The 12522-nt window shown below is 39.9% G+C and overlaps 1 protein-coding gene across 3 annotated transcripts in view; it reads right to left on the minus strand.

Annotated features, from left to right (window-relative positions):
- The window catches only part of CDKAL1 (CDK5 regulatory subunit associated protein 1 like 1), a 708279-nt gene that overhangs the window by 390757 nt on the left and 305000 nt on the right, over positions 1–12522 (minus strand). For all 3 annotated transcript variants that reach the window (XM_047732825.1, XM_047732823.1, XM_047732824.1), the window contains one exon: positions 11564–11667. In XM_047732825.1, the coding sequence (XP_047588781.1) occupies positions 11564–11667 (104 nt within the window). The remainder of the gene's footprint in view (positions 1–11563; positions 11668–12522) is intronic.

Here is a 12522-nt window from a genome sequence, read left to right on the forward strand (position 1 = left end):
ATTTGGCACTCTGCACAGTACTGCGAGGGGAGGCCGGGGGTGGAAAGAGGGGCGCCCGTGCCCACACTACCTCTATTCTGTGGGAAGAACAGGCACAGAGTTTTAGTTTACCGCCTCACATCGACGGTGTGTTTCTTCTCCACTCCCAATGAATATTTTGATTCCATGACTCAGTGTATTTTATTTAACGAAGAAAGTTTTCTAGACAGAAGTTTCTAGAAGTGGTCCTTACCACATGCATCTGAGTCATCTGGACTGATTCATCCGAAAATCCAAATCCCTGGGCCTGTGGCAGACCTACTGAATTGGGAACCGGGCAGCATGTCTTCCTTCTTCTTTCTTCATTTTTTAGATTTAATTTATTGATTTAGAGAGAGAGAGCAAAAGAGAGAGAGTGTGGGCATGCAAGTGAGAGGAGGGGCAGAGGAAGAGGGAGAACCGCAAATAGATTCCTTGCTGAGCGTGGACCCCAATGCGGGGCTCGATCTCAGAACCCTGAGATCAGGACCTGAGCCGAAATCAAGAGTCTGACGCTCAACACTCTGGGAGCAAACCGGGTGCCCCACCCTTTTTTTTTTTTTTTTTTTAAAAGCTTCGTTTATTTTACAGAGAAAGAAAGGGGTGTAAGAGAGGGGAGGGGCTGAGGGAGCGGGTAAGAAAGTGCAATTTTAAATACATACCCAAAGGCCCAGGGTTATCCACAGAGACAGTAAAGCTTAAGACCCACATCCACAGATGATGGTTAGTGCACCGGCCTTCACTTTCCTAAACTAGAACCCAACAGATCAAAAAGATCTAAGTGGAGAATATGGTCATCTAATCGTTCGCTCTTTCCCTGATCCATCCAATTCATTCTTTCAGCAGATCTTGCTCATTCTTCCCCAAATGTATTTCCACAGGTTAAACCCTCTTACCCCCAGGTTCTCATCCTTCTTTTGTTGACACCAGAAATGATGGACTAAAGGGGGCTTATTCTTTAAAGGCAGCAATCCAAATCAAACTCTAGCTTTTTTATATTACAAGTAACAAGAAATTTGTTGAAACTCACCAAGAGAAACATATATATATATATATATATATATATATATATATATACACAAAACACAGAGAGCAACAAATAAAAAGAAGCACAGAAATTTATAACCTCTGCACAACAGCCAAGGTCCCACTAACAAATATTTTTTTCATGCAGAAAATTATGCTCGCCATACCTGACACTGTGCAAGTATGTTTATTGCAATTTAATATCCACACAAGCAGGAGAAGAGATTTAATAATTTTTCAGCTGGAATGAATTGACAGCCAGTGGTAGAAAACTGCAGAGTCCACAGAATCGATGAAAGCCACTGGTATCACAAAGCAGTACTTCTGCCCAGAAAACATCTCACAAAGGTCAGGTTTACAAACCACCAGGTAGCAGTATCACTTTCACATCTTTCCAGGGCTATTAAAATTCCATTAAACAACCTTCCAAAACTAACTTGCAGCCTTTAAAGTTCACCAAAATGATCCCAGAGACAGATCCGCCTCAGTTCAGATGCTGAAAGCAAAACCTCTGGTTAACTTCTATCCCCTGTCACCAAAATAATCTTTTGCAAAATTCCGTTCAGAAAAAGAAAAAAAAAAACTCAAAGCAAATATGTATTTATTTACAACTATATATGTGGACCTAAGTGGGATGTACCCACTTAGTGAGAATGATGGATACCCGTCAACTCTCAGGAAACAGTTTCCAAAAGTAAGTTATTTCTGTTGTAGATCTTGGAAAGCCGCCACCACGAAGTATCTAGTGTCATAAAATCACGCCTGCGTTATGAGACACAAGTACTCAGTTACGCCTGAACAACAGCTGAAACGAAGCAATACCCCTTGCCCACTTTAAAATTGAGCTTTTCCAGGCGGTATTTTCACTACAGGTTCCAAGTCACATATGGAATTTCATCAGGTCCCATCAATTCAGGATTAGCAACTCATCCAACATTTACTGAGCACCTACTAAGCCAACACGCACACTGCCACATGCGCCTGACCCCACACTCCCTGAGCTCCGGGCTCAGCCTTCCAGCCTAAACCACAGATGGAAGGGAAGGGGAAACGTGCCACGGAGGACGGGGGGTCTCTATCTCTGGGCAGAGAGACATGGCCAGAGTTTTCATTAAGTGCTTTAGTTTTCCTCCCGAAGACATAAACTTCATCATGTTTATTTGATCTCAAAAGCAGAAGGATTTGCACTCAAGCAAAACAGAACACAGGCACCTTCGGACCATAACAGAGAGCAGGGAGCTCTGCCGCCCTGCTCAGACCGACACCCGGCTGAAAGCGCTGCTTTACAGCAGGAAACAGACCATGTGCTCCTCTGAATCAGTGGTCTCTGCCTCTGGAAAAATCACTTTCTTGAATCCGTCAAAAAATTTAAGAATGCATCCCCATAGATCCAGATCATTAATTATATTCATGCGCTTTTGTACGAATGCATTATGTACAGTATGAAATATACACAAAAGGAAAATTCCAAGGAGGAGAAAATACAAGTAAACACAAATGTTACTATCTTCTTCCTGCACGCGGATGCATCATCTCCCAGGATGACCCAGGGTTTGTACACCCTGTCTCTACAGTAGGATTCCTCTGTGGTTCCTAAGGGCTTCGGACGTGGGACCAGGGCACCACAGAGGCACAGCTAGTGAGGATGGATTGTTTAAGCCTCCCCAGAAAGCCTTTCACAGTGTGAAGCTTTTCAGGGCTCGGCTACAAGTTTTAACCGGGAATGCCAAAAATATGCAAATTTAAGAGAGTAGAGAATGTGAATTTCAGTGTGAGAGGACCCTGCTGAGAAGTACCACACCTCTTGGCACTCTCTACACGAGCTCACATGTGAAAATCTTCCAGATCGAACACCAAGCCGGGTTTTTTCTCCTTATAGACAACAAGCTTTCCAGAAGTTTGGAGTCTACACAGCATCTGTGACGATGGCCTACTTTCGATGCAAATCCCGATGCAAATCAACACTTGACTTTTCTGTTCTCATTTGTTTTCCCACGTCTCGTTATTTTCAATATAATTCTTGATTATATTCAATACTTGCGTATTGGCAAGTTGTTTTGTAGAACACAATGGAGCCCCAAAAATACCACTCCCATAACAGCGGGGACTGATGACACTCCAGATTTCCTATGGACAGATACAAAAGGTATTCCCGGAAGCTCCCAGGTTTCTGTACGTTGGGCTGTATGTTCTCTGAACCAGGAAAATTCAGAGAATTATGAACAGATACCATTCTGCCCAACAGCCTCGGGACTGCATCCCTGTTCCCACGTAGAAGGTAAGCTGTTTGCTCAAGGGTCAGCAAACTTGACCCAGTGGTCTCCCTATCTTATCAGCAGCAGTAACCAAAGGCTGATTTTAAGAATGTACGTCATCCTCCCTTTTCTAAGGCATGTGCCTATTAGCAGAAACACGAGCTGTTTCTGACAAATGCTCAATAAATACTTGTCGAATGAATGGAAAAATAACAACTATATAGTTGCAACAGTTAACTTGAGTGAAGGAGTCACTGGCCAGTGTGTTTTTTTTCACAGACCATGACGCTAGCATCACAGAAACCCCAAGACTCAGAAGGGCAAGTGGATTCTACTTAGGACCCTAAGCGCGCTCCAGTGGCGGTGGCAGTGGCTGGCCACGGAGAAGGCTTGCGAGGAGAAGCCCTGGCTGACTGGTGACAGGGGCCCAGAGTCAGGGAAGGTACAGAGGTAACCCAGGGGTGGCCAATTTGTGGACACCGCCCCAGGCCCATAACAGACGTTCTGGAAATCCAGGTGCTTACGCATGTTAAAAGGACCAATGACTTTTGTTACCCGCTTCCTGGTTCTGGGGATTTTAGCCTTCATTAGCCCCACGTGCTATCCTGTCCTTCTAAACTGGGAGGAGCCCCTCAATGACAAGAACCATGTATTTGTTGTTTTGCTTTTCATCTTTTTATTTCCCAGACAGCACAGTAAACAATCAGCAAGTGTCAGCTGACCCTTTTGTGACACCTTAGGGGATAACAAAAATCAACACCCCTTTTAACTTAAATAAGCACCTTTGCATTCAGAAACCATCCTGGGGGTTGGAGGGTGTCAGCAAACTGACACTTGTGTTGCCCCTCCCACCTCCCTAAGTCTGATCCTTCCTTGCTTAGCAACCGGAGTTTCCTCTTCAAGATCCTTCTCAGTAGAGGGGAAGAAGGTGAGTTCATTTTACGGCTTCAACCAACAATTCTCAAACTACTGGTTCTCGACTCTAGTTCTCAGCTCTGGCACTACGCCAGACTCACCTGGATTCTAGAAAGTGCAGGGCTCCCCATCATAGGACGTGTGGCGCGACTGATAAAAACGGGAACTGCCAAGTGACTAAAATGAACAGCCAGACTGAGTACAACGATCTATTCTAGATCAACATTCGGCCCTCCTTCTCTGATGGATCTGTGACATATATTCGAATATTAGAAGCAACGGGAGGTTCTGCCAGTCTTCCCTAGTTTGTTTAGGTTAGCTTTCCCCAACGGTGACCAATGAACCCTGTCATCCCTAATTCCCGTTATAAATACAGCTTTAATGGAACACAGCCACGCCCATTCGTGTATGTGTTGTCTGTGGCCGCTTTTATGCTTGGGGGGCAGAAATGAGCAGTTGCCAACAGAGGCCTTAGGATCCACAAAGCCTAAAAAACTCACTAGCCAGCCCTTTCAAGAAAGGACTGGTGTGTTAAGGAGTTACAGGAATCTCCCATTGTCCCGAGGTTCACGTGAGGCCACTCTGCTTTTAGGAAAGACCTACATAACTACCTGTTTTCTGCTAACTGCAAGGCACCCAAAGAGGATTTTTGTTTTTACGCGCCCCCCCCGCCCAAAAAAAGAAGAAAAAAAAAAAAAAAAAGCCGTGCATGAACACAGCCGTCCGCACCGTTAGCAGCCCGGCTAACAGCAGATCATGAGCCGGGCGCCATCCTGGGGAAGGAGCTCGGAGGGCCACTGGCTGTCCGGCTCAACCCTGTCCTGAGCACCGGGGCTCAGCTCTGCTGACCCACTGGCAAAATGTGTCTGTGCTTAGATATCAGGAGAGCCTGGGAGGGCTTATGTTGGGGGTCCGGGAAACACTCCAGATTTTTTGCACATAAATGAACAGTAATTGCTTCTTTGCTTGACGCCCCCTCGGCTTACGGAGTGTTTCCCGGGCACGTTCTCCTTGCGCAGAGCGCGGCAAACCGGTGCCCCCAGAGAAATACCAACGGGAAGCCGGCCAGTTCGGGGTTCTAGAGGTTCCGGGGCCAGGCCTCCGAGGGGAGGGGCTCACTGAACAGGGCCTCACCTCTACTCTACTAAGACCGGGCTGGCTCGGCTTTTACTCTTCAAATTTCATTTGAAGAAAGGATTTCCCTTATTGCTTAAAAAAAAAAAAAAAAAAAAATAAGGACTTGAGCACCACTGTCCTAGAAACTCACAGATCCGAATAGACAAAGACCAGGTAAACTGTGCTCTGCTTTGCCAAGGACAGACGTAACTAGCATTCTCTGAAACTAAGTGATTAATGTCGGCTTATTTAAACTGAATGTCTGACACATAACCATTTAGGCATCAGGTCCTCCTATCCGGTTACAAGTATCATGCACACCACATATGAGTAGCTGTCCCCTTAAAATTTTTTTGAAAAGTTACAATTTAATATTATATTTTGGGTTTTTTAAAGAATCAACAGAAGACAAGGCCATGTGCAGACTATATCTTGAATTTCTATATATGACCAGCTAAAAGCAATTTTATACTTCTATATATATTTTATATGTTATATTTATATTTTATATGTAGTATTTTAATATATTGTATATATATTTTTATTACATTATTCAATGTCTCTTATGAAAGGAAAATAATTCTTCTTAGTGTCTACAGCCTCGAAACATGTACCTGACTCATTATAAACTATATACTTCCTTTTACACACTCATATCAAAGTATATAAACCGCTGTATTTCCTTATTCTTCTCTAGAGCCAGGATTCACCAGTTTGTAAAATTATCTTCCCTCTTTGCAAACATAATACAACATTTTATATCACTTTTATTTTCAGGATCCATTACATGCACAATCTTGTATTTTTTTTCTTTTTAAAGATTTTATTTATTTATTTGAGAGAGAGAGAGAGACAGCGAGAGAGGGAACACAAGCAAGGGCAGAGGGAGGAGAAGCAAGCTCCCTGCTGAGCAGGGAGCCAGATGCGGGGCTCGATCCTAGGACCCCGGGATCATGACCTGAGCCAAAAGCAGACGCCTAACGACTGAGCCACCCAGGTGCCCACATGCACAACCCTTTAATGTAAGCTGCCTAAAATCCTCCTTGGAAGTTGACAGTATATAACAAACACTTAAATTAAATTATTAATCCTACAGAAGAAAGAAATCTCTCTATGTCAACACAGCACAAATGAAACCAGGAGTAAACAAGACATTGAAATAACTGCCATATAAATTAACAGGATGTAGTTATTGGTCTCCTTTCCGATCTCAGATCAGAATCAATATACAGCAATCACTGCTAACAGCGATGAGTCAAACGTGGCTTGATAAAAACTGTAAAACTCGACGATCCAAGTTCATACATCCGAAAATCAAATACTGCTCATGTCCTTCCCTACATAAAAGGTCAGGAGGTAATGTCTTCTAGATGCATTTCATAATTAATCTTACACACAAAAAACAGCAACTTTGCAAGTCTCAAATAAAACAGAATTCATTTTTTTAAATTTCAACATTAATACTAAAATCACTAAACACCAAGAAACTCTCTCCCTGCTCTGAATATTTCACCTTAATTTATTTACCTTCCCATAACCGGTTTATGCCACTTACCCTGCAAGGGTTTTCAGATTCATGAGGGAGAAAAAAGTAGCAACACACAAATGAGATCTAGAAAAGCACACAATTGCTATAAAAATAGCTCATCCATCATCTCCACATTTTGATTCCAGAGGCAGCAGTGAAAGGTGCTGTTTCCACACCACTCACCCAGCACACTTTGAAAGGTTTGCTCCATCACTTATACAACTGAAACTGATTGATTAGCTGCTAGAGAAAAATCAATACAAATATCCTAGAAAACACTAGCTTGTAAATTCATTCTGGCCCCAACAAAGTCCTGGTCACAGCCTGACATGTTTTTCTAGATATCTAAAATGCAACCATGTCAAACCCCGGTCCCCGAACCCCACGATGCCCAGCAATTTTTAAAACCTGAATCTCAGCAGAGGTGAGGAGGTGAGGGGGAAGGTTTCCCCACAGGCTGTTAGAACAATGAGAGGAGAAACTCAAGTTACGTGATAAATCTTATACTCACATTCAGGACTGGCCACAAAAATGATAAACACATTGAGAAAGTGAAAATGTCAAGGGGACTGGGTTGAGAGAAAAAGTGGGGGGGGAAGGCAAGGAAATCAACTAACTATAAACTAAATACATACATATTACATATGTATTAATGTATTATACATATTAATGTAATGTACATATTAATCTATTAATATTATACATATTATATATGCATGTATTTCTTGTAAAAGGCAAACTAAAATTTCTATTTAAAAATATAAATAATTTTTATTTTAATGCTATCCATTCAAAATTTAATGAGCTCTCTCAGTTTCTGGCAGCTGAATGTATAGTAAGTATATTTTTGGTGCTTTGGGAATCCACTGTACATTCAGAATGATTCCACGATTATTTCAGAATCTCTTCTGAATGCTCCCTTCCCTTTTGGTCAGCCCTTAGCTTCTCCACTCATTAGACCACCATGAAATAAATTTATATGAATATAAAATGTTTCATAAATATGCTATTCAGAAAGAAATTGTGCTCTTATTCTATCATAGGCCAGGCAATCTGGGTTCTATCCCCATTCTACAACTGGTAAAGAGTTTTTGAAAGTCATTTGGTATTCCTGACACAAAGTCATCAAAAACTTTAAGAAAAAGAAAGGAAATGACCTTTCAGGATGGGAAATTAACTTCCACAGACAGAGTAGCTCTCATCAAATTTATTGGCAACATATTTAAAAGGGTCTTCATCTTAAAGCAGCCTTTCAAAGAACCACATTGTTTATTATTAATTATAGGGCCATTTAATAATAATGGTATCGTGCAGAATTTAAGGGGTTCTAGCTCAAAGGATATTCCTAACACCTGAATTATTTATAATTAAATATGCAAAAATCACAGAGATAAGAGAGAATTTCTTCTATTTACCTTCATAATTATTCTTCACAATTTTAAAAGTTCACATATAGAAAATGTGTAAGATCAGTAACATCCCAATGTCTTTTGCAGAAAAAAAGAAAATGAACTCAATCCCTTTAAAATGTAAGCTATCAACAGGCACCTCCTATAGTGGAAAAAGAGTATACGGCCATTTTCAGCACAAGTTTGCTTTTCTCAAATTAAGAGAATGAAAGGTAATGGTCACACTAAATAGTTTCTATCTACAGAGTCCTAAAATATGTTTTAGCATCAAAAGAAAAGTTGTCATTTGACTCTATTCGTTAATGCCTGTTACAGATTTTCAATATTTTCCCTCAAAATTAGACTTCTTGGGTTCACTTAAATTCTTTCAGTTTAAGCAGTTTCAGTAGCATGTCTTCTTCATAAGAAGAACACAGCCAATTACTTCCTGTAAGTTATCTCAAATTCTAACAACAAAGAATATGAAACGTCACAGTAACAAGGAAACCATGGCCTGGAGGGGGCAAGTACCTTCTTCAGAGTGGCGTGGCTGGTCAGCAGCAGAACACTTTCCATATTTAAACTCTCCTATGGCAAAGAGCATTGAATACCTAACTACTTAAAGTTCTCCTAACCATCCTGCCTTGCCTAGGAAGTTATGACCTCAATATTTTAGTAACACTACCATACATGAATCAAATGAGCTCACCAGTCCAAAAGTAGCAACTGGTTTCAACTCTAACACACAGATACCAAGACAATGGAAGTTACACAGCCAACATTCCAGGGTCAGGAATAAAAAGGCAACACACCTACACACACATACCCAAACACACGCTCATGATGATGAAAGCAATACTAACTGGATCTCTTCGAGTGCTTTCTCTGTGAGTAAACAAACACTACATCGCTGCTGACCTCGGATACAGTCTTTGTAACACTCACCTTAACTGGCTCAACCCACTTTGGCTATGACGATGCTAAGTGACAATAAAGTCTGAACGAAGTCACACCCTGTACTTCCACTGCTCAGAGGGCATTTCTAAAGATAAGTAACATAAATCAGAGAACTAAGTTGGATATCTTTAGGAAAAAAATCTACAATTAGTTTATAAAAACTGATTATTCCTTTCTGGTTTTCACCTCAAGTCAAGTGTAATACATAAATGTGTCCAATTAAGGAGGGCACGTGATGTAATGAGCACTGGGTATTATACAAGACGGATGAATCACTGAACTCTACCTCTGGAACTAATAATACACTATATGCTAATTAACTGAATCTAAATAAAAATCAATCAATCAATGTGTCCATACTAAGTCGTGAAACAATCACATCAAAATGTTAGGAGAGGTTATAGGTGAAGATAGATATAAGGGAGCAAAGAGAATACCTTCACTTCCTAGATGGTGATTTATCAGTTGTAGATCTTTAAAATAAATTTTCAGAGTCAAGTGAGAAGATGTTTTAAGACTTACATTTAGCTGCGGAGAGAAATGCATAATGTTGGAAAAGTACTTGGAAAGAACTAATTCATACGCCTACCAATTTGCAGTGTTTGGTGGATAGATCATAGAGTTTTAATATCCCCATTTTCTGACAGATACATGGAAAAATAAACACCAATTTAGAATGCCAGGAAAGGCATCATTTTTCAAATAGATGAGGTTTCTGTGTAAATGTATGCCCTTTCTGAACACGCCTTAATGTAGTCATGTTGTACAAAAGACAATCACTCAGACTGTTCTTCATATTAGATAATTACCTGGCTCTAAAACAGAATGCTGGCAGGAGTCAATGAGCTGCCTCTTGTTTCTTGTTCAATATAAGCTGGATGTGAATGAAGGAAGGGACTGAACTCAGGTTGTAAAAATAGAACAAATTTGTTGGGAGGTGTTCATAAATCAATCAAGGTACTTTTCTCTCTATTATGAAGAGCATTCCAAATTCATGTTGATAAAGGCTTTCACAGATTAAATAAAGAAATGTGTTCGGAACACATACTATCACTTCTAGGGTGTGAAGTACTGAAAGTAGCACTCCAAATTACTCGCTAAAAGGACAAGTACATTGCCAATAACTATTAACCCGCAAGATTATGAGACAATAGATTATATCATGTTGGGTGTAAAGACACACCAATGTTATACACACATATTATAAACAAAGACAAAAGAGAAAGTCTATGGTTTAAGCAGTTAGTGTCAACACAACTGTGACTCACATTAAAGATAAGTCTCATTATACACTGAGAGATACCTAAACAATCACATTTTCCAGCAAGTGATGATTTGGAAGCAGCTGGCCACCTACACAAAGAGTTATTCTCATTAGGTCTCTTTACCTGTACCACTCTTTGCTGGTCCACAGTTCTGCAGATAAAGAGGGTGATCTTTTTTCTTTTTTTTTTTTTTTTTGAGGGTGATCTTTATTGACCGATAGTAAAATCTACCTTTTTCAAGGCTCCTGGAAATACTTATTCACTCTACATTCCAAATGTCCAAAAACGACCAAAGAAAGAGTTGGAAATCTTGAAAAGTAGTTCACTCAGTCCGCAAAAGTCTTCATGCACATTAGATGGTCATGGATTTCATTTTTATTTTTTATTTTTTGTCTTTTCTACAAGTGACAGTGGGTGATGAAGTTCAAAATACATCATAAGAAAATGGAAGATGGAGGGGCGCCTGGGTGGCTCAGTGGGTTAAGCCTCTGCCTTCGGCTCAGGTCGTGATTCCAGGGTCCTGGGATCGAGCCCCACATCGGGCTCTCTGCTCCGTGGAGGGCCTGCTTCCCCCCCCCTCTCTGCCTGCCTCTCTGCCTGCTTGTGATCTCTGTCTGTCAAATAAATAAATAAAATCTTTAAAAAAAAAATGGAAGATGGAAAAGTAGTAAAAGAAGAGTAATATGAACACTAGAACCTGGTTGGTTGAATCTGGTAACATTTCTGTTACATAGGCTAAAATATTTATAAACTCTCCAGAAAGCTAAAGCAGCATCATGTATTTAAAGTGAAGGGTTGGGACGCCTGGGTGGCTCAGTTGGTTAAGCAGCTGCCTTCGGCTCAGGTCATGATCCCAGCGTCCTGGGATCGAGTCCCACATTGGGCTCCTTGTTCATCAGGGAGCCTGCTTCTCCCTCTGCCTCTGCCTGCCATTCTGTCTGCCTGTGCTCACTCTCTCTCCCTCTCTCTCTCTGACAAATAAATAAATAAAATCTTTAAAATATATAAATAAATAAATAAAGTGAAGGGTTATTTAGAAGAATATTATAATTTATTAAGAAGGCTAAAATCGCACATAATTCTAGAAAATCTTACCTTGAAAAGACTGTTTGGCTCTTTCTACTAGTTCTTCTATTGGGTAACTGGCCAAATTTCCTCTGGCGTGTTTAGTTTTGCAGTAGGTACAAGCATTGAGGCACCTGTTCAAATGAGGCAATAAATGAGGCTCAAATTTTTTAAAAAGATAGTACGCACTTAACATGGGAAAAGACCTAAAACATACACCAAGATGTTAATTTATAACACGTGCCACTTGAAATGAGAAACACTGAAAAACCAGTATCCATCATACTTCATACTTACTTTATTTCCACAAGGCACAGAAATTTACAACGTGCAATTCTTTTAAAGCTTCAACTATTCAAAAATAATTGCACAAATCACACAGTATTATCTCCAAATGAACATATCGATGAGGAACAAAGTTTATAAATGCTTACAGTGTTTAAGTAATCAAAACAAATTCAAGATCCACATTTTTTTCTAAGCCACTGACATTGCTTGGTCACTATAAAAGTAGAAATTTAGTATTGCTTATGTATACTGTATTACTTAGAAATAATAAAACATATTCACTCAACTTTCAACTAATGATATAAGAATAAATAGGCAACATAGCATTCTCACAACAAAATATACCCTGAGAAATTTTCAGATAACATTTTTCACTCCTGAAGTCAGAAAAAAATACATTAAAACAAATCCAATGAATACTCTATAGGATTACATTAGAGAAAGTAAACAAGGAAAATGACATTAGTTTTGAAAAATAAAAAAACAGATTTCCCAATTGTCTGTAGATATAATAAAGAATTATCTTTGAAAAACTAAAATATTGGCTCTACTCTCATAATTTTTAAATATAATTTAAATAGATTTTGTTAACATAAAAAAAAAATAGTTACAACATAATATAACAGTCCTATGCCAAAAAGGCTCAACAACATTGGACAAAACCAACAAGGAAGTAACTCTTCATTGACTCAACTGCTAAA

Source organism: Lutra lutra, chromosome 6 (assembly GCF_902655055.1).
Source record: "Lutra lutra chromosome 6, mLutLut1.2, whole genome shotgun sequence".
NCBI lineage: Eukaryota > Metazoa > Chordata > Mammalia > Carnivora > Mustelidae > Lutra > Lutra lutra.